The following is a 23,498-nucleotide window of genomic DNA, read 5'->3' on the forward strand; positions in this document are numbered from 1 at the left end:
TGAGTGTGGGGAAATGCAACCTAATTGTAAGGACTTTTGAGCACTGTGGTAGATTACCTGAGGCATATGTAGAATCTCTGCCAATGGAAACTTTAAAAAGCAAGTTACACTGAAGTATCTTGGGAGTATTTTATGTAAAGTTTAGCTTTGCTGCATGGATATGAGGAGACAGATTAGGTGGCCTCGTAAATTGGCATGGATCAATTTAGTGGAGTGAGGTTTATACCGCCTGAGAGTGTCCCAGAGTGCAATGCAAAAGAAAAGTTGAAAGACATTAAACCAGAATTTCTTGTAAGAGATTTTTGGCTTATTTTGATGGGTATGAAAGAAAATGGTGTTACCGATTCAAAGTTACTTGGAGAATACTTTAGCAAAGACTGAGCAGAGGTTGATGATGCTTTCTGGCTGGAGGGCACTGCCATGCCAGGTGCCATATTCTAAATATGCTGCATTGATGAGACTGTGGGGAAAATGAAATCCTAAAGTAGATGAAATATTTCGCTCTGCAATCTTGCAGTTCAACGTTTGACTCTATTTTGAGTGAACAGTTTTACTACTACTTTAGAATTTACTATGGAGGTGTAAATGTCAGCTCAGAAATATTTTAACTTTGAAGGATTTGTGGCACGCTGCCAAGTGTTGTGAAACCTTGCAAATCGAAAACAACAGAGGAGAGTATCATTTGATATAAAATGTTACAGTTTCATTAGCTGCCAATTTTCACTAATGGGAGAACAGATCTAATAGCCTGCCTGTACTCTTGTGGCCTGCAGAGAGGCCATTAATAATTTCATTCATCTAGTGTCCAAGGTGCTTTACAGGAGTGTAACTATTGCTATTGGCCTTTAGTGAGTGCTACAAAATGCTAACAGTGATGTTCCTATTCCCCATTACTATAGCTTTATTTTTATTTATAAATTTATTTTAAAAATCGTTACAAATGCTCTGGAACATGTAGTTATTCACAGAAGTGGTTTTGGATTGAGTGATTTTAATGTACTTGGATTTGACTGTGAATATCATTAAGCCAGTCTTTTTCTTCTCATCCTTAGAGAATAATGAAGTCATTGCATACAGCAACTGTGAAGGAAAAACTGGAACAAAGTAACTTTAAAATTTGTATTAGATTTGGTAAATAACTTGGTCAAAAAATTGTCTCTTAATTATTGAAGTGTTTTATTTTAAAATTTATATTTTTAAATGCATTCTGTATTAAAATTAGTTTAATGGAGGCCTAAACAAAATATTTCTTTTCAGTTTGGGTTAAAATGATATGTTTCTGCTTGACCAAAATTTAATGTTTTAATTTCACGTAAGGACACTCTTGATTGAGCCTTCTAGATTGGGCCAAAATATTTCTCTCCCTTCTCTCTCTTCCTTAACAGCTCTTGAGTTTTTGGTAAAAAAAGAAAAAAAAAAAAAAGGTCTGAGGATGTGTTTTGGCACTTGGCTCTGGTCGTGGACAATTTGTATTTAATCCTCACTGTTATTCAGCCTGTCTCTCTCAGGTACAGCATTATGTGGAGATAGGCTTCACTGCCATGCAGGTCCTCTTTCAAGGTCATGTCTCTATCTGTTGTATATGCAAAGGGAAGAGCAGATGTAGGGAATGGCATACAAATCATAAATGTCCATATGATAAACATATTCTAGATTAAAATGGCAGCAAATTATCCATATTATTAAAATTCAGATTCTGGTAAAACACTGAGTGAGAGAGAAAGAAAATTTCACATGTAGAAGTGGTAGGGTTTTTATATGGGGCTTCTGAAGAGCTTGGGCAAAGGGGGCAGTGGCTGGATGAAGACAAGATCCTGCAGCACGGAGGAAGATGTTAGTTAGTGTCTTTTAGAGATTGCTCCTAAATAAGCTGCTAGGGCCGAGTTGTCACTTCCAACTGATTAAACCTTGTTCCAAGCAAGATATTAAAGAGCTATCGCAGGAGGGACAGGAGTGAGAGGCATTGAAATGAGCGACCTACAAAGGGACTTTTGAAGGAGTGGTGGAGAGACAGAAATAACTGAGAGGGAAAGCTTTGATCACCAAAAGAAACTCGGCACCTTTGTGAGTTTAACACCTGACTTTCCTTCCAGGTCCAGACCTATAGTCAATAGCAGTGTGGCACCAGGTATGGAAACAGAAGAAACTTTATCAGACTACTCAGCTCTATCAAATTGCTGTGAAGCTAGGATAGTTGTCCAAGGAGCCATTGAGAGTTGTTTGGTTGAAAACAGTTCTAGATGTAATAAAAACAAGCATTAAAAAACATCAGAAGCAAAATTATGACCGTCTGTAGTATGTTTTGGTTCATCATTCAGATACGTCCTTAGGTTATTTAAACCTGTAATATGAATTCTGGTTTTCACTTCAGAATAATGTACAACTGCCAGCTTTGCTAATGGCTACATCAATGTTCATATACTGATGATTTCCTTTCTCTATACTCCCTCCCCCGCCCCCAAGCACAGACACATTAAAATGGCTTTTGTGAGATAGCTTACATCATAGGGTATATTTAATAAGAATAGAGCATAGAGGCAACAATTGATACCTTAAATCATGCTTTTTATTAACTAAAATGAGAGATAATGCAATGAAAACTGTAGCTGATCGTTTTCCCTTTGTTGGTATCTATTATTTCTGTAAGACTACCGCTGCTGATTATCTGTGTGACAGTAGTGCAGCTGTACTGGATTGCCTTAAGTGTTGTACACGGACATAGTAAGTAGCAGCTCTGACCTGCTCGCCCTGTGCCTGAAGTGCACCGCTGCTCCACGTGAGCAGGGATCGCAAGACCTGAACTGCTTTTTCACCTCAGGAGCAGCTAAATGCCAAACCAAACATGTTTTTGTTTCAGAATGGTTTATTTTATAGTCTGCTGACCGGAAAGCAGATGTAAAGATCACTTTCAATATTAGGCCAAGGAAAGTTTTAAAAAATGTAAAACAAGCCAAAAAATGTCAATTTGGTTCATTTTGCAGTGTTTTTTCCTATTTCAGTATAGCCTGTCTTGTCTCCTGCTCTTCTGTTCAAAGCTGCAATGCAGCATGACCAACTGATCCCTCTCTTCCTTTCACTTTGCTGGTTTCCAAATATTCTCCTTCCGGAAGAAACGATGGTGAAAAGGTTGTATCTAAGCTAGTTAAGTAGTTTAATGCCTGGATGCCCATTTTTATTCCCACTGAATTGGAATTTTTGAGATTTAGTTACTTCATACTGGCAATAATTACACTCGGCAACATTTAGTGCTACTTGCATTCAAAGTGCTCAGTCTGTGAGCAAGGAGAATATATGGACTGGAAGTTTTTGCATTCTTTCAGGTGCGCAAGAACAACTGGCTGGCTATGTTAATTACTTGTTCTTGTGCCGCTCATGCATACTCAGATAATCCTTTCCCTTTCCTCTTAGGTTTGGTGTGACTGGAATAATGTCACAGGAAGGAAATCGTTTACCCAGAGAGAGTTCAATGCCAGGGCTTGAGAAACCAGTAGAGGTGTAATTTAGGTACTAAGGAAACTAACATTAGGTTCTAAAACTCCAGGCCATTCGCCCTTTTTCAGCATTGTAAAAAGATTTCTGGTTCGCTATTTCATATTAGGTATTCTAAGAACATTTGCATATCATTTACATAGTATTTCATAAGCTGCAGGACTCCTGTTGTGAGTCTATATTGTTGTTAGTTCAAGATTTGAGCTTTTACGTGAGCCCAGAGTCCCCAGCTGTTGCCTCCTTGCTGATTCATTTAAATGATACTGTTTCTTGGATTTGGACCAAACAAGGCAGAGAAAATTTGAGCAGAGGGGGTTGGTTTTATCCTGTTTCTGTTCATATGTACGTTCAGTGTGAGTACATGTAGCTCAAGCCATGTGCTGTAGCAGCCTCGAGCCTGATCTCAGGCACAGCTGTGGAAGCCTTGATAAATACAGCCCCAGATGGTGTATCAGAGAAGGGTCCATGGCTCAATAATCGTTCAGGCACACAGATTGGCACAGACTTCATCATCTAGACATGTTTTAGTTGAAGAACTTGTCTCGCACTATGGCTGGCTTTGTTGGCTCAGTAACAGTACAGCTCACCCTGACTGGGGGTGCAATGCTAGCTGCAAGGAGGAGAGTGAAGAGGATGGCTGTTTATCTTTGGAAGAAGTCATACCCCAATATATATTTGTTAAATTAGTGGATATATGAAGCAAATCTGGGAAACCTGCTGGTAAGACTGAAGAAAAATACTGAAAACCCTCCTTCAGCGCATCTAGGAAATATGATAGCCATGGTAATATGTATATTTTTAAAATTGCATCCCTTAATCAAAATGATTTCTCATATATCTGAAGGACTAATGTGGGCATATGTGCTAATTAAATGTCACACTGCAATTGCTAGCTAATTTAAAATATTCAGAAATATTTTACATCAAGTGATACTGACTCATCTGAAGCTAAACCTACCCTTGAGTTCTCTACTTGCCAGTGATATTAAATAAAAAACCAAACATATTGCTCCTGCCCTTTGTCCTCATCAGTCCCAGAATTTAATTCCATTGACTTTTGCCTCCTCCCTACTTAAAAGTACACCCATAGAACTGAAGTGGGGAAAGCTGTATACATTCAGATCAGAGTATTAAATGTTTCAGGAAGTGGTATGAAGGCCTTGTTTCTAGCTTCTTAAAAATACAGGAATTTTAAAAATGCTATCAGCTTGCACTATTCCCAGAGCTGTATTGGGCACTGAATAGAGACCAAATTAAAGAAGCCTCTTGGAATGATTTTCTTACCATTTACTTTCTGCCAGTACTGCTTTCAGTCTTTGTAAATACTTGCACCTACAAACAGAAGGTTACTGCAAATGAAGAGAGGCATCAGATCTAGCAATAACAGCTTCTGAATTACCTTTGTAGGGTGTTCCTGGTGAATATTAACTACCCTGTATCCTGCAGGACATACAGACCCAATAAAGCTGCATATTAGGATTATAGATTGTTAATCAAGAGTGGTAGGTGTATACACTGCATGTCATTGTACTGGGAAATAAACATTTTTAGCTGTCAGAAAGGCAGAGATAATTTATTGATACAGCTGCTTCTGTGTCTCTTAGTGCAAGTGTAAATTACTTAATGAATTGGTTTTAGCGTAGTTACAAGATGATGGTTATAATAACATGTTTCCATCAAAGCCTATGAAGAACCAATAAAATAGTAATTTCTGTTCTCATGTACGTGCTTCTTATGCAGTCCACATCTATTGCAATATAAATTCTAAAATATTTTACAATTTAACTCTCTGTTTTTTAGTTCCATGGAGAAGTTAAAGCTGTTGCTTTTTCCTACTTGAATTCTTGTCAGCAGTGCACACTTGGCATATCTGAATACCAGGCCAATTAATGAGCAAGCTACAGCATTAGGAGTCTTGCTTTGATGCCGATATCGACTTTTCTTGCTGGTGGGAATTGCCCTGCCTTGCTTTGTGAAACAGTGGCAGAAAACATCAAATCTCTTGATACGCAGTGTTGTGCCTTAACTATAGGGGAAGTTTCTCTTTCTTATCTATTCTAGAGTTTATATTATTGAAGTGAATATTTTTAAATTCATGTCAGCTTCTTCGTTGGTGAGATTGCAGTTCATTATTAATAGTTGGGCCTTGGTTGTATTTTTTGTACCCTGGGACGTAATTCCCTTCTTGAGGGCTGAGGATTTCCCAAATTGCTTTAGAAATTAAATGGCTCAGATCTCTTTCCTTACGCTAACTTCAGAGCTAACACAGAACTATCTCATCATACTGATATGCATAGTCAGCAGCATTTTAGCAACTGAACTCCGCCAACTCTGTGGTGAGCAGAATGACGGTGATGAATTACAGGCATTGTTTCTTACCTCACCTCATCACTATCTTGTCTGCTTCAGGTCTGTTAATTTTGCATTCCAGCCACAGACCATTTCAAGCTTTGCATATTTTGTCTGTTTGTGCAGGAGTTCCTAAAATAACCACTAAAAGGTTATATTTTTTCCCCTTAATATTGCCTAGAGAGAATAAACAAGACTAGGTTCTCTCATGGCATAAGAGTAAGTTATTCTCTCCAGGTATATCAAATAACATGACATAAATGCTTTTCCCGTTATCAGTATGTTTCAGAATGGATAATTTGAAGTGTTGGATTCAAATGTGAGGAAAGGTGATGCAAATAAGCGGTGTTCAATGCAATGTACCCAGCCGCTGTAAACACTGGGCTCTTTCTGTTTAGCCTAGGTCACTTGTTGGAAACCCCTAAAGCAAATTCTGTCTTTCAGAATATAATTTTCTTACCTCCACTGTTGTTGTGCCCTATGATACATTCTGATTTATGGCTCTTCATTCAGAATGCTGGGGCTGCGAATCTATTGCATGAGAATCTCGCACTGAGTTATGTATTGTGTATGTACTCGGTAATTAGGCCAGCCTATACAGACATCAGCATCACTGATGATGCTCGCAACTGTGCAGTTCTAGTGTCAGGACAACTGGTTGCACAATTTAACATGGCAGGTACACTATAAAAGCTTCTACTGCTAGATCGGAGACCTAGTTTGGGGAATACTCAAGGAAATCTCCATGTAAGAATGTGCACGCTGGAGTTCCAGTAGCACAGTTGCAGCTGACTTGTTTCTGTGGGAGAGGACGCAGCGAGTCTGCTCACACAGGGTTCTGCAGCTGGGGAATGGTGGTCAGAGCCCAACTTTTTTCCTACAAGCCTTCAGAGGTGTTTTATGAGAGAGATCCCTGAACACCTGCTGTCTCCTCATTACTGGCTGCAGTGAGGAACTGCATACAAAAATATTTTAGCATCAGATCTGCTTATGAACAGATGAAGCTTAGAAAAGAGAAGGGTTGGTCATTAGGTGTTTGGTGTGAAAGACTAAGTATCACAATCACAAGCTCACATTCATTCTCTTCTGGTGCTTTGTCATGCCGTACGTACTTCTCTGTCCTCTCTTGGTTATTATTACCTGGGACAAGCCTTGTCTGCAAGAGACAAGGCAAAAGGCCCCCCACCAACAAACAAAAAACCCCACCTTTGTACATGCCTTAGTTGATGCTCAAAACCAGGAAGCAATATTTAACTTCCAGTGTGCTATGAACTCTTCTGACGAAGCAGACATCTAAGTCCCCAAGATTGCCTGGACCAAAGTGCCTGTGTGATTTCATGTTGTTACTCTCTGCAAGTGGAGCTGTTGGCCAGTGGCAGCCCTTGTAACACTGGTAAGTACTTCTAAGGTGAATGCTAGTCACGGTTTCATTGCTGGTAGTGTCTGTCTTGCTCTAACAGGACACAATACAATCCTAACGTCGGGCCCATCAGTTCTGTCCCTATCCTGCTCTTGTTGCTAGATTTGGAACATAGTTTTCTATTCTTAACATTTAAAGGTTTCTATCTTACCAACTTTGCCAGTGCAGTAGCACTTACTGCTATTTCTCTGATGTCAGCAACTTCCAAATGTTACTGCTGCTGGATTTCAAGGTGCTGAGTGCCAGGGAGCGGTAGCTACTGTAAGCAGCGTTTGACACGGTAAGGCAAGGTGCTAAGGAATGCCCTGCTGCTACTTCTGGGAGGTGGAAACCATGGTGGAAGCACAGGTCAACGACTCTGTGAGGATATTTATGCAATGTTTGATTCGTTTGCTACCAGTGAATGGTTTCATAAAAAAGCATTGTTAGTCCGAATTACCACAAAACTACTGTGCACTTCTGCCTGGATCACTCTGTTGTGTGGCGCTTGCATAGCAGTTGGCTTAAAAGGCTGCATGCTGTGAAATGGAAATGAAGTTAATCTAACTTGGAAGTGCTTGGGTCCTCAGAAAAGAAGATTTTTATTTAGTGTGGTGTTATAGGCAGTAGTGTTGGGATGTCCAAAGCAACCTCAGGCACTTGGGCACCTGTTCCTCACTGATGCTTTTAATAGAATTAGGGCTCCTGTTTCCCTTAGGATGCTTTGAAAGTCATAGTTAAAGGTTCTTGAAGTTAATGGAAGTCCTTTTATGCCTTAAATATCTGTTACCAGGCTGAAATGTTTGAAGTCTTGCTTGTTAAACTGTTAAAAATGCTGGGCGAATATGTAAACATGCAGAAAATATAAGACCAAAAAGCTAACACTAAAATTTCATGTACTAGTATGAAGTAAGCTTGCTAAGTTACCCGTCTGCTACCAGGGGATGTTATATGATTGAGCTTGTATTTTCAGCCATAATAGAAAATGTCTAGAAACCAGTTTTCTTTATCCAAGGAGTACATTCATTTCTAATAACATCTAGTCATTTAAACAAGCTTGTGCTGGCTTATGAATAGTAATGGACTGACTTTTGGTTAGGACGAAGGAACATAAATCACTAAGTGTCAGGCAGCTTAGAAACCAGTATGTCCTCATGATTGTTTAATAGAGTACAAAGGGAATTGCCTTCAAGCTAGTGAAATCTCGTATCCAGGCGTCCATTGGTGATGCTTCAAAAAAAGAAGAGAATTGTTCTCTTATGAGTCTTGGCATAAAAATTTAATTAGCAGCTGAGCTCTTTTTGAAGATGAAAAAAAAGTGATTTCTTTTTATATAGTCACTTTAACTGTTTACTTTGTATTTCTGTATTGCTCATACAGTCAAGATCTGCTGTCTTCTACAGCTACAGCTATTTTTTTTTCTCCATCAGTAGTGATTCTGAAATGATTTTACCTGGTTGTAGCAAATGAATCTTCTTTTTTTTTTTGTATTAAGTTTCAACATATTTGAACATTGTTGTTGGAAGACATTCAAAATGTAACTCAGAAAGAAGTGGATACATAATCAGATTTAAGATGTAGTGGATACAAAACTGCGTAACTCAGAAAGAAATGGATACATAATCAGATTTAATATGTAGTGGATACAAAACTGCTGTTAATAAATAAAAGAGTAATTATAATAATTATTACTGTCATACATAGATTTGTTGAAAAGAATGTTTCTTTAGAAAAGCACCAATATAGTGAATGCATACTAATCAGAAAATACATCTTTAATTGGAATTGGATACTATTTATGTTATTTATTATACTTTCATCTCTTTAGCACATGTCATTTTGCTCTTAAAGAAATTAGATCTTATGATTTAGCACGTATTTGCAGTGTCATGGTATGATTCCTGTGAGAACTATGAATTTGATTTTTGTTTAATTTCTCAGATTTAAACAACTATACTTTAACCTTAGTTTTCTTACATTACAAGGAGACAGGAAACAAAAGAACAAGAAGAGCCCCAAACCTTTAACTCTGTTGGCATTTGCTCATAATCTCAAATGTCTTAATGTCAAATTAATTAAACTTCTGGTCTAATGTGACACATTTTCCAGAAGTGCCCTGGTGCATGGATGTACTGTGATCACCTTGAAGCATAAATCTTTGTGTATTGTTCACATTTTGCAGTTAGCAGAAATGCTTCAAGGCCCAGATATGTCAAAGAACATGCGTCTGCTTCAAGACGTTCCTTGGCGTATCCCTAATTCCCAGTGCTTTGAGAGCTGCCTCGGAACAGTCAGGGCAGCAGATACCTAAGGGAGTATGTCAGAAAAAAGTGACTGGCTGGAAGATAAAGTCATTGAAACTCAACTGGCTTGTTTAACTTCTTGTATGCCCAGACATGCTTGTGCTTATCTATTTATTTATGTTGAGATGATAGCGGTGAAGTACATCCTTGCCATGGAGTCTGTGTACATCTTCATAACAAAAAAAAATTAAGTCCTGGACAGTGTAGCTGTGATCTTTGCTATTCAGCTCTCCCAGATGACACATACTGGATGTTCTACCCAGACCTGTGACTTTATTTGGCAAATGAACCCTTTCAACCAGCAGTTAATTGCTTCTAGCTTCTGTCAATGTCTTTAAAAGACTGAAAATAAAAATAATATACTTAAGGACTTTCAGTCGAAATTTGGAAACAAAGTTGCTTGCATCATCTAGAAATCAACCTTTATTTTTTCTAGTCGAAGACAAAAATCATGAAATGAATTTTTCATATATGAGGGGGTTTATTTCCTGGAAACAGTCTTCTCTAGAAATGTTTCCCTGTTTTGTGTCTTGCCCAAGCCATGTTTTTTTAAACTTCAAAAAGATTTAAGTTTTCATTTTGAAAACACTGAAACAAAGTGTTTTGACACTTCTGAAATTCACATTGCACCTTCTTTAGAGAGTGGGGTCAGATACTCAGCGTTTGAAGAAGCTGAGTATAATAGTAAATATTCTCCTTGCAGAACCAGACTCCTTAAGTTTCCAGAAGAATGTGGTTGTCCATGTAGGTCAGTAGGGGAAACATAACTATCAGTACAAGTGACAACACTGTGTTTGACTTGTTTGGTCCTCAGATTTTGTTGTTTTCCCTAGGGAAGAAATTCTTTGGAGCTCTTTTTGGAGTAAACGGAGAGTTTTGTGCCTTCTGTCTAGCAAAAGCATGTGCTGAGGTAAAGGGGGGCAGGTAGCAGTGTGTGCTGGGGAAGTGGGAGACTGCTGCTAATGCAGAGATTGTGGACTACAGTGAGAGAACAAAGAGCAGCTGGTCAGCCCTCGGAAGAGATAAAAAGTAGGAATTCCTAAGACCCAGAAGACTGGATAAGGCTTGTTGTTTAGGAAGTGGCTGACCTGGCTAGATTCCAGGACTTGTCTTCGCAAGGGGGAGATGCCTATGTAGGGTTTCATTTTACTTTGCTTTACAAATTGCTTCAGTTTTTCCTATTTACAGAGTCAATTGTTGCAGCTTTTACTTGTATAAAACCTGGGTTTGGAGGGGTTTAAAGCTCCGTGGGCTTTTTAGGTCAGACCAAGCTGCAGAAAACTGGTCCCTGTGTCTTCTCTCAACAGCCATTCTTTCAGTCCTAGTAAACTAGCCTGGAATTAGTAAAGGCAAAACTTCCCGGGAAGTCTGGTGTGACTTCAAAGCTAAGAAGAGTTAAGGGATAGTGAAAGACTCTGAAAAAAGCAGTACGGTTTAAATGAAGAGAGACAATTTATGTAGTCCTGAAAAGCTTCTGAAACTTCTCACTGCAGTCCAAGATCACAATTCCTGCTTCCTCTTTCGGTACTGAACAAAAGATACCCACACCATTTACTTTCTGTGTGACAATGTAACCTCAACATTTTATTTTGTTGCTTTTCGTTTCCAAATAACATAATTACAAAGCTGTATGGGGTTTTTGTTATTGTTGTTGTTCGTTTAAGAGAGATAAATGACATGAGAATGGAATTAAAATGGTCAGTTTTGGTGGAAAGAGACATTTCTGGTAGATTTAGGTTCTTAAGCTTCACAACCAAATCAAAATACTGGCAATCTGAAGAAAGAGATTAGGAGTAAGCATTTTTTGGTGATAATCTCTGAAGTTTTCTGTTCTTTCTATCAGTAGAGGGAATTGCCTGGGCTGCTTCTTTCTCCCTGCAAACACAACTGTCATACTTCAAAGTCTGGATCTTGACATTTGAAAGACACATTTTGTATTCGGTATCTGGTATATAATTTCTTCAGTATCAACCATCTGCTATGTGATTTTTCTAATCCCACAGTATTCTTTGCACACTTTTCCCACAAAAAATAAAATGACAATTTTTTTCTCCACAGTGAAGTTTATGGAACTTTTATAAAGTTGTAGAATCTAAACTTTTAAAAATCATTTTCCTAAGGGTATATTTATGAAGGTTGCATTATTAAAAAGCAGTGAGATAAGGGTAATTCATGCATGCCATATCATAATTAACTTTGGGGGAAGTTTTAAATCAGCAGGACTCTTCTGGGCTTTTTGGTCATGATTTCAAATTGCAAAAAAAATTGTATCTTTATTTGTCATTTTCAGTTTTACAGAATTTTTGGATCCATTCCAGAGGGTTATCCAGCCAGAAGAGATCTGGCTGTATAAAAATCCTTTGGTGCAATCAGACAACATACCTACGCGTCTTATGTTTGTAAGTACTAAAGGTTTATTAGTCATTCAATGGCTGTAAACTAAGTACACTTTCATTTGATAAGCAGCAGGAAATCTTTCAGAAGTATAGGATGTTCCTTTAATGCTATTAACAATTGCTCTCCAAAGCAGGGATGTCATAAGTGACAAAATGTGGGAAATCGTGGGGAGTTTGTAAAAAGCAGCATTACTAGGTGGCTGAATTTATTAATGTTGATTCTACACTTTAAGATTTAAGCTAGTGTTAATTTAGAAGGATGCTGGAGAAAAGATTAGAGAAGCTTTTTGAATTAGCTGGTTGGGTGACCTGACAAAACCTTGCCATGCTCTTATTAGGCTAAGTGCTTAAATATTGAAATCGGATTTGTTTTAGGCATGTTAGGCACAGAGGCATTTGCCTCTAAGTACTTTTTTTTTTTTTTTTTTTTTTCTTTCATGTAGACAAAACCTTTGTTTTAGCTTCTAGTACCAACAGGTGTACTAACCATATCATAGAGCTGCTGTCACCATTCTGGTTCTTCCCAGTACAGCTCATGTTGACAAGCAGACTGTCTGTCTGATTTTGATGGTTTGCCTGGTTGTCAAAATTCATGGTTTTGGTAACCTTCACTAGCAATGATTAAGAATCATAATAATTTACACCTATAAGAGTACACTAAGATAGACCACTACAGAAATGCTAAGAAATCGCAGGTGTAGTTCAGGTTATTAAGGCAAGTAGGTCAATCTTTACAAAAGCTTCATCAGTCAAAGTGGAGATTTTGCAGGAATGAGCATGATAGATGTGGTCAAATCCTATTACCCTTATGTCAAAGCATCTTTTGCTGTGTCTTCAGTGAAGCCATATTCAGAATAAATGCAAATCAGTTATGTAATTTTTCTTTTTTCTTTTTTTTTTAATAAGGCTCTGGCTTTCAGTTACAGAAAGTTTTTAATAAAGGAACACCTTGAAGGTGCTTCCTGTTTATGTGGCAGCAACATATCCCAGCCTTCTAAGACAGAGACTGAAGGCTTGGTTTTAGATTCACCAACATATTGTTTATATTGCATTAAGAATAAGCTCCATTAAGGACTTTTTCAGCCTAGATGGCTGAAAATAAATGTTTTTTCCTGGAATAAAGTGGAAAACATGTTCCATTTCCTGAAATAGAAGCTTTGTAGAAACAAAACCCACCACAAAACCAAACATTAAATTTTTGTGCTAGGAAAGAATCTGAATTTAATTCTGCTGTTTTTCCTTAGGCTGAGCATTACCTCGATACGTTTCTCCGATCTGTGTTTGCAACTGAAGAGTTCAAGAACCAATAGCGAATCATTGCAAAGGGATTTTCTGCAGTGGTGGAACTATTTTTGAAACCAGTTGGGATAATCATTAGTCTAATACTTTGTTCTCTAGGCGGTAGCCATTGGGAAGCACAATTCTGGGATATGTGCATTACCTTTCCCTGCTAACCACTGCCCATAGAGCCAGCTTTTGGTATACTGTACGGTAGGTGGAATTTCCAGGCAGCTGTGAGTCAGTAATGTTTGTATAATCTGTGTTCCCCTTCTGACTCAGACCACTGACATCTCAGTAACTCAGCAAACAGCTTCTGAAATGAAGAAATGTAGATAATTTCTGAATCTGTTTTCTTATTTAATTAAAAAGAAGAAAAATCCAACTCCAGCATTGATGACAAGTTTTCATAATGTAAAGAAACTCTTGACACTAGTGTTGTACTCTGATATTGAAATGCATGGCTGTGGCTTGCCAGAAAGCTGTCTCTAACATTTTACGAACTGCTGGATTATTTTCTATACCGAGAGATTTGAATACAAGAGAAATGTTGTGAATACTCAAACCCAGATCAAGATTGGACAAAGTTGACTTCTGCATGGGTAGCAAGCAAGCCACAAGGTCTGGGAAGACCTGACCTTTGCTCTGTCTCTCTATCAGTGGATCTTCCTTGTCTTGGAAAGTAGGTACTGTCAGCTTCTCTTGAATGCATGGAAGGATGTGGGAGTCCCTGTAACTTTAGCACATCTCTCGCTTACTAGGGTGAATAATGAACAAGAGAGATTTTGTCCATGTTTCACAAAAGCAAGGCAATGTTGGAATATTTCACTGCTGGAAAAGAAAACATTGAGATGCATCTGAGGAGTGTATTGCTCATTAGGCTGTTGCCAAATCTGTTGCAGACATGAGCCATACAGAATCTTTTTGCAAAATAAAGTAAAAGGAGTCTTTAGCAAGCCAAACTCTATGTGTGCATTTTGCTGCAGAATAAAAAGCACCTTCCAGCTAATGCTCTTGTGTAAGGAACAGCAATGTACCGCAAACATGAATAGTTCTTCATCTTTCTCAAAAATCCATATGCTTGTGAAATATAAGGAAATCTGCAGGTTTACCAGACTTCTGAAGATTGATTGTGAAATGGTTTGGAACAAGCTGCCACTTGAATTCTATTCATTGTTGATATTTTCTGCTGCTCCTGCTTGTTCAAAAGATTTCTAACTCCATTAAACCACCACTGTAAGCCTGTCAGCCTGGCTATATTTCTACATGTTCTTCAACAATGGAATGCAGATATCTTGCTTTTGCTTTTTTTTTTTTTTTTTTCCCCCTGGTGGCATTTTTTTTATTTCACTCTTTGTCTCTGAAAGCCGAAATGAAACTATTGCTGAAGATAGAGAGGAGTGAATGTTTCTGGACAAGTAACACAGCACTGACATCCTAACTTGAATCTCTCTCACACACTGTAGACAGAAGGGAGTTTTAAGTCAAAATGGTGCATTTTTTTTTTTGCACAAAACCTGGTGCCTGCCTTTCTAAATGTAAAAAAGGGGAGCACACTCCAGACTGTGTTTTAGTCTGCATGGCTTGCTGAGTTAGATGGTATTTTGCAGATGTGGGTGTGGGGAATGTGGTCCAAAAGGCACTACCTAAATAACAAATATAGTGCATTTTCATGTTGTTCCCTACTCAGATATTCTAAAAGCATAAAATGAGGACTGGGATTAATCTGTATTATAGAAAGAAGACAGTCACACATCTTTTGTCATAACACGTCTGTCCTGTTTTTTATTTCAGTGAGTCACTTTAAAGGAGTAAGGCACTGTTCAGCCTCAGTATAAACAGTATAATCTTACTTAAGCCCTCGTGCTCCTTGTGCCATATACAGCTTAATTTTTGCCTTGTTTAAAAACAAAACAATTATTTTCACTTTTCTTCAAGAGACTAATTGCTTTTGAAAGACCTTGATTTGGTTTTGAACAAATGTGATTGTGAAGAGGATTGTAGATTCCAGAAAGGAACTGGATAACTTAGAACCAGCAAGAAGCATAAACATACTACCTTGCCTATAAGCTGCCTTTTACCTCTGCAACTGAAGGTCTGAGATAGAAGGGATGACGGAAGGACCAGTTGGGAACAAAATCATAGTTTCCATAGCAAGCTACTGATGAAAAACTCCCTGGTATTGTGCTTAGGATAAACTGATACGTCTCTTTGGAAAGAGACGGTAAATACCCTGCTCAGGGAGGACAGGCTGCACTATACCGACACTGCACGAGGTGGGATGCTCCTCAGATAACTGGCACATGTACAGTGAATCATCAACCCCAGTCCAAATCGCTCTGTGATAGTGGAGATGCTGTTCATGGAAATCAAGTGTGTGCATTGATGTGCAGATGCCATTTCAGATTCCTTGTAGGAGGAATCCTGTCGTGCAGCACTGACCATAAAAGAATAAGGTTCTGCTTAACCAATGAATATACTTGTAAATGTTCAGGTGTTGTTTTTCTGGTTTGGAACAAAATCAAGCAGTTTGGTCCCCATCCAAACACTTGTAAACAAAAGAATTATAAAGATATGATCTCAGTGCATTTGAGAATGACAGTTAAAAAGAAAACAAAAATAAAATAAATAGCATTTTAAAACATCAGGAAGTTGGTGCTGGAGTCTGTTGAATACGGTCTTGAGAGCGGAGCCTGGATGGGCTGCCTTCTGGGGCAGTGCTTAGTGTGGAAGCAATGTACAAGATCTGTATGCATCAGCGTATGAATTTTGTGGACATTATAGACTGTTGCTTTTTCATTTATGAAGCTGGCATTTTAAATGCAGCTCCAGGCAATTACAAATCAATTATAACCCACAGTTATGTTACAATGTTAATGTATCCATTGCCCTGTAGTTGCAAAGACAAATCATCCCAATTTGCTTAAGGTCAGGAGTTTGATAAAAGATCATTCAGCCTTCCAGTTTAAATGGACCTAACTGAAACTAATTATTAATCAGTAGGACTGGAAAGGAATTGATGCTCTCACACATGATATTTGTTATCTCTTACAGGCAATTTCATTCCTTACACCACTAGCAGTGATTTTTGTGGTGAAAATAATCCGGCGAACAGACAAGACTGAAATTAAAGAGGCTTTCTTAGGTAATGTATGTCATACTTCAAGTTGGAAAATGCATGATAGCTCTCAAAGATTGATTCCAGCTGTACTCTAAGCCCTGAAGAAATCTTGTCTCCGTTACAGTCCATTACAGTAGTTTTCAGTGCAGTTATAGTTGCAAGCCATCTCACAAAAGCCTTTGTTTTTATGTATGTTTCTAAAAGTACAAATTCTGTGCCTTAATTCCACATTCTAGCTAGAAAGGGACAGAATTCAATCAGTAAAGACAAGGCCATCTGAGAGGCTGTTCAGATGTACATTTTTCTGTCACAGCCGATCTGTTATTTACCTCTTATTTATACTTGCAGGTATTGTAAATTAAGGGTTTGACTGGAAAGTCCTGTGAGACTCAGCTGCTTAGTGTAGGAAATTACTCCTCTCATTGTTTTCACTGACCTTCTCCTGGAGTTTACTCTTCCCTGTTGCAAAATCCATGCTTATGGCTCAGCTTTTCTAATCACAAGCTGATGTTTCATCTTAAACTGCCAGTGGAATTAGTTTTGCACCTAATCCTGGACTGGGAACCGCTATGGCTGTGTTATGGGTGAGGTCTAATTACGGCTCTAGGCAGCAGCTTCAAGCAGAGGAGCAGGTAGACGACAGGGATGGTAAGTCTTAAACTGTTCCAGCTAATTCTGGCTGCGCCTCTCTTTTGAAATCTTTTAGTGATATATGCCCAGATCCTTTTTACACAGACACCAAAACTGACTAAAACACTTTCATTGGCAGAGGATACTTTGAAGCACTAAGAACTGCAAATGTTTTTGTTGGCAGTGTGTTTGAAATCTGCCCAATACTGAAATTCTGCTTTACTGGCTAATTTACACTTTAATTTATTGGCCCTTAGGTCACAAGGTCAAACCAATACTCAGCCTTGTCTTAGCTAGATAGGATGTAAATGGCACTGTGCCTTTGAGATTTTTTTTTTTTTTTTTTTTTTTTTTTTAGATAAGGCTGCATTCCCATTAGCTTGCTCTTTCTCCAGTTGCTTTACCACAAGTGTGAAAACATCCTAGTTTTGTTTTGGCTGCTGCCAGTCATTTGTACTAACTTCTGAAATGTCTTATAGTGATATTTTACTGGCAAGTCCATTCAGTAGAAATAACTATTGATTCATAAAATGCATACAGTCACAGTTCTGAGTTTCACTTTCTGTTGGGTAAGGAGTGGAGCTTTGGATTATAGTTTCTCCATCACTTATTCTTACCACCTTTTTCTTCTGCAGAGACATAAGTTTTTTTCTGCTGTTCTTGCTTTCTGTTTGATTCCCCCTGTAATGTCCAGTAGAAAACCTGCCAGCTTCCCCAGTATTCTCCTTGCCACCCAGACTTTAAGGAAACCCCAACCTTGGATGTTCTTCTGTGGTGTACCCCTACTTAGTATCTGCCATAATTGTGGAACTTGTGGCTTATTTATGTTCAAGTGTACTGTGTATTGATATGATTAAATTTGTTAATATGTCTGGTGATGTGAGACTGCTGTGAAAATTCATTAACTGTGGTGGAGCTTTACTGATTTGCTGAGATCTGGCTCATAACATTCATAATGAATCATCAGGAAGTCCCCCAAAAGGTGAACTTCTTCAGGTATCATATGTAGAGGAGAGCAAAGGGTAAAAGGGTGTGAAAATGCTTTGCCTCTTGTATAGCCATTAATATAAGAAAGGTGAATCAGTGCATCTAGGGTCTGGAATAGCGAGTTTCCTAATGTTGGTGCCCTTAACCCTTCCCCTGGAAGTGCCTACATCTCTACTGACTAGATTATATAACTTTTGGTGGGAAGTATGAATTTTTTCCTAAAGGGAGCAAAATGTCAGCAAATACAACTCGTTTACCAGCTTATATTCACACGGTCATTTGATACTTGCATTGCCATTGCAAGGAATAGGCAGCAGTGAACACGTGATTCAGTCAGGTGTGCAATAATGAACAATCAAGGCAAAGGTCAATGAAAAGAGTAAACTTGACCACATGTCTCAGAAAGCAGATAAATCTATGTGTCCCATTTTTTAGAAAGGAGACTGTAGTACCACGTCATTGTTGGTCATATGCATTTGACTTTGTGGAATATTTCAGTTCACCATGTAATCACCATGAATAACAGAGAGAAAATAATTGAAAGGAAAAAGAGAACATGGGATTGAGTGGTCGCTGTGGACGTGGGTGTTGAAAGTGGAAGACTTTTTTGAACAATGTCAGTGTCTCTAGGATTGACTTGTTCTTTTATTTTTGCTGGCAGCTATTGCTATAATCTGAGGAAACCCTTGTTCTTCCTTTGATGGAGGACCTCCTTTTTTTGTTTGTGGGGGTTTTTTTTTGTTGTTTTCTGTGGTGGTTTTTTTTTTTTTTAACTTAAAGAAAAATAGATCCTATAACATACGTTTTTATGATATATAATATCCTTAGGCAAAGATTTTTATGGAGACAGGATGAGTGCTGCTGAAGTGCAGCATCTGGGGCAGCAGTCCAATGAGAAAAAAGCTCGTGGAGCTGGCATAACCAAAAGTTATATTACTGTAACTGTTCTGCTGGAAATCAGAGATTTGCCTAATAGTTTTTCTTTTTCTGATGGGGAATAAAATTCAGTGACTTTTGTGTCATACCAGGGAGCTATGCTGTGGACTGCAACATTAAATCAATTTTAATCTAAAAGGAGTGTATGCATTCAATTCACGTGCTGCTGAAATCACGGCAGAAATCTCCACAGGCTTTAGATGAGGTTCTTTGGAAAGTCTAGGGACTTGGCATGCAAGTACAAATAAAAAAGATGATTCAGTCATACCTAGTATGACAGTTCCTGTTCATTACTCCAATTTCATTTGGAAAATTGGTTAATCCTGGGGGCAAGTGTAAGGGGAAAATTTCAGGGATTTTAGACAAAACATCCACATCCTTTTGAAAGAAAAATAATAAAAATATAGTTCTAGTTTTAGTGAAAAGGCAATTATTTAGCTTGAAAGTGGACTGTTTAATTGCATTGTGCATATGCATATATATACAAATACATAAACACACACATGTGTACATATATATTTTACTTATAGGTCTATACAGGAATTCTCCTTGACCCAAAGAGCATAATATTTTCATCTAGTAAATTGCAAAACTGATACATACAGTGCTTGATTCTCTAATATTTGTTCCCATCTAATGATGTATGCCTGTGCAAATGACACTATAGGAAAAGCGGCTTTGTATAAGGAGATAAGATTTCTCAAGAATAAAAGCAGAACAAAGTCAGTCATGTGGTTATTGTGATGCTCTGGGGTCTGTCCTTAGTCTGGGTAATAAAAACAATAGGCTGCAAAGGTCATTCAGTTTTCAGTCCAGTAAAGGTTTCAGTCTGTAAATCAAATGCTGTACTGCTGCAATGTATAGCTTGGTATTTAGGTTATTATTGTTCTGTTTGTTCATTCTGTTTTGTAGCTGTTTCCTTGGCTCTAGCTCTGAATGGCGTCTGCACAAATACTATTAAATTAATTGTGGGAAGGTAAGTCTTGTCATGTTATAAATGATAACTTGAACTGTTAAGAGAAATGAAGAGAGGTTGAAAAATACAATAGACCTTGATAAAAAGATAGCTGCTGCTCCAAAGCACGTTGAATTAGAACAGGCTCCTGTGAAGCTGTCCTTCCCCTGGTGCAGGTGTTGCACAACTTCATTATGTGACGTCCAACTGTGGCAGGAATCTATGCCCTTGTGTTTTGTCATTTGTTAGACCAGTTGGCAGATCCAGACAAACAAGGAGTTTGAAAAGAAAAGTGTGAGCTGAAATCAGATCATTAAATAGGCAAGACAGAAGGGGAGAATCACAGCATGTGGCAGTTTAGATGCCAGTGCCACTAGTCTCATTAAACGGGAATCAGCTGAGTGCCTATATAACCCAGTGCCTGCATTTCGTGTGAAGCATAATTAGTGAATGTGGTATTTCCAGGTAACATCAAGGTCCGTGGCAGAACTAACCTTGGAGCTAAGCAATGAGTGGACTTCTAGGTAGGACATTTTTTTAGGGAAGCATAAATTTGAATGAAGGCCTCGGAAAAACATTAGCAATCAAAACTTTCTGGAAAATAACATTTTTTTAAAAGTATTTTTTGGCTTTAGATCAAAATTTTGAATAATTTTAAGTCAAATATATATTTGACTTGAATTCATACACTATTTAATGGAGTCCAATGCTGCATTTGTAATTCACCTGTTTTGCAGCATTGAGGAAACAGTATTTGTGCTCGGTCTTTGGTGAACCCTCTCTGGTACAGTACTGGTGCCCTGACAGTAATGGTACCTGGCACTTCTATTTTAAGAGTGCTTTTGAAATGTAATTAAGAATGCCTGCACCATCTTCTTCAGGCAGACGAGCTCATTTTGCTTGCAGTCCAAGCCAACTTGTTGCTCTGTCAGCTGGTGTCTGAATCTGGTCGCTTGCCTTGCTTGTCTACATGGTTCATAAGCTCAGGCTCAGTGTGACACCAGGCAAACCTGTGTGCTATCATTCACCTCGGCAGGGCCAAAAGAAGCCTGGGGGTTTATTCAGTGCAGCTAGAATCAGCGTCAAGGCTGGCATTAGAATTTGGTGGTGGTTTTGGTGCCAACCTTGTAGCCTAAGCTGTAGTCCTGTTCATGGCTGGATGTGTTGGCAAGACTCGTGCAGCTTTGTGGGGCTGCTGTGCCCCTTTGTGCTGGAGGTGCTGAGCAAGATTGATGGCTCTAGGCAAGAGTAAGGCCACACGCTGGTTTTCAGAGGCAACTCCCACTCGCACGCTGCACTGGAAGCTCCCTTCAGAGAGCCTGCCTGCCCAAAAAGTGACCTTGAGCTGAGGGACTTGGTTTAGCGGTGGCCTTGGCAGTGCTAGGTTTACTAATGGACTCTGATCTTAAAGGTCTTTTCCAACCTAAATGTTCCTATGATTTCTTGTTGCTGTGTTAAGGCAGGAGGGAATGAACTCTGTATGTAATAAGCAGTAAATTTAATAATCGCTTTGAGATTTATTTGTTACTACAGCTTTTATATTTTTAATATCCGTGGTGTTTTTTGTAGACCGCGTCCCGATTTCTTTTACCGCTGCTTTCCAGATGGAGTAATGAACTCTGAAATGCACTGCACAGGTGATCCCGATCTGGTGTCTGAAGGCAGGAAAAGCTTTCCGAGTATCCACTCTTCCTGTAAGTTCATTTAAATGCTGTCCCTTTTTTGTCAAAAGCTGTTCTATCTATGTTTTGGAATTGCTTTTTTTTGTGTTATATCATGAACCTGATTTTTGCTGAAGGGGTCTGGACTTCTGTCTTAGGTCACCACTCCCAGAAATGTCTTTCTGGAAATGAAGTTGTGAGCTTGTGACCCGTCCTTACCTGGAGAACCACCTGACCTCACTGAGAGCCACAGCAGGGCCATCAGTAGAGTGAAGCTCTATTCCAGGTTAAAGAAAGTGTGATTCAGAGGGGGTGTCTGTTCCTTAATCAGATCTCTGTATGCAACCTTTGCCTATATAGTAAATAATGATTTTTTTATATTCCATTCAAGTATGAAGTGTTACAAGGCATGTTTGATCTGCGTATTTATGACAAGATCTGGTTGATATCTTTCAAGTCGTAGATCTATTCATCCAAAGCTCAAGTCACAAAGACAGTTCAACTGCTTTTATCGTTAAGGTTTCTTCATGGGATGTTGTGTGCTCGAAGGTGGAAGGGGTAGGAAGGAGTACCCGGAGATCATGTTGCATTGTTTTGATGCTGTTCATCCTAATGAACTGGGTAGAAAGTGAGGTTCAAGAAGTCCCTGTAGCACTAGAAGCTGTTGTAATGTACTGGAGAAGGACAATTCTTTCATTCTTTGTTTTCTGACTCTTTTGAGAGTATCCACTTCTGGCTGTGGCTAAAGTAGGGATCCTTGTCTGTGTGGGCCTTGATTCTGAGGGGTTCGATGTTCAGGTGTCTACTGCCACTGGGCTGCTTTGCCTGGGGACAGGTGGGAGGAAATGGTAGCTCTGTTCTCAGCAGAGGAATCTTCCTTGCAAGCAGAGGAGAATAGGTAGAATGCCCTGACTTGCTCTCTGCAGCTCCCTGAAAGGAGGGTGCAGGCAGGTGGGGGCCAGTCTCTTCTCCCACATGAAAAGTGATTGGAGAAGATGAAATGGCCTCAAGTTGCACCAGGGGAGGTTTAGATTGGGTAGTAGGAAAAATTTCTTCATGGAAAAGGTGGGTAGGCATTGGAACAGGCTGCCCAAGGAGGTGGTGGAATCAACCATCCCTGGAGGTATTTAAAAAACACGTAGATGCGGCTCTTAGGGACATGGTTTAGTGGTGGCCTTGGCAGTCCTGGGTTAACGGTTGGACTTGATGATCTTGAAGGTCTTTTCCAACCTAAAGGATTCTATGTGTCTGTGACTCTTGTCAGCACAAGACAAGTAATGGGGGAAGAGGTAGCATGTAATGGGGGAACAGGTATATCGATAGCATTGTATTTAGAGGAGCAGGTAAGCAGGAATCAGAGGTAAATTTGGCACAGGTTGGAGTTTCTGTGGTTTCTTGTCTGCTCCTTGGACGGCACTCCATTTGGCTTTGAGGTGGTCCTCAGTCTAGGTCAGATGGTTTGATAGAGTACTCCTAGCTTATGCTGATAGACATTTAGGTCATCTTGTGGAAACTTGTACGTCTTATTTAATTAGGTGTATTAACTCAGGTGTTTTTAAAGGTTCCTTTCACTGTCTTGAGGAGCTTACTTCTGGAGTGTTTTATGTCAAGTGTCTAATAAAACTTATTTTCGTCTATAAAATAATATTATTACTGTGAGCTTTTTTGGTTGGTTGTTTTTTGGGGGTTTTTTTGGACAGTATTGTTTGTTGCCTTGTACTGTTCTGTTTCCAAGAACTGCCAGTTGAGTACCAGTACGTCATATCTCTGGAATTTGTTTCTCTAATCTTTTTTTCGAGTAATAACTTCAGATTGTCTAATTGTGCAGAATTGTATATTGCAAAGAAGTTGGGTAATGAGATGAATGAAATTCTGTACTGGTCTTGCTCACTTTTTCTTGTTTGAGGCCCAGAAACAAATAAGGGATTAGTAGATGTGTGTGGATGTTTTATAATCTTTATAATCCTAAACAATAAACCAACTTAGCTGTCTTA

At 38.8% G+C, this 23,498-nt stretch overlaps 1 protein-coding gene across 1 annotated transcript in view; it reads left to right on the forward strand.

The window, feature by feature from the left end:
- PLPP4 (phospholipid phosphatase 4) overlaps window positions 1-23,498 on the forward strand; it is a 66,167-nt gene that overhangs the window by 8,933 nt on the left and 33,736 nt on the right. Inside the window, exons 2-5 of the mRNA XM_056352826.1 lie at window positions 11,831-11,939; window positions 16,269-16,359; window positions 19,801-19,864; window positions 21,413-21,537. Of these exons, the coding sequence (XP_056208801.1) occupies window positions 11,831-11,939; window positions 16,269-16,359; window positions 19,801-19,864; window positions 21,413-21,537 (389 nt within the window). The remainder of the gene's footprint in view (window positions 1-11,830; window positions 11,940-16,268; window positions 16,360-19,800; window positions 19,865-21,412; window positions 21,538-23,498) is intronic.

Source organism: Falco biarmicus, chromosome 9 (assembly GCF_023638135.1).
Source record: "Falco biarmicus isolate bFalBia1 chromosome 9, bFalBia1.pri, whole genome shotgun sequence".
NCBI lineage: Eukaryota > Metazoa > Chordata > Aves > Falconiformes > Falconidae > Falco > Falco biarmicus.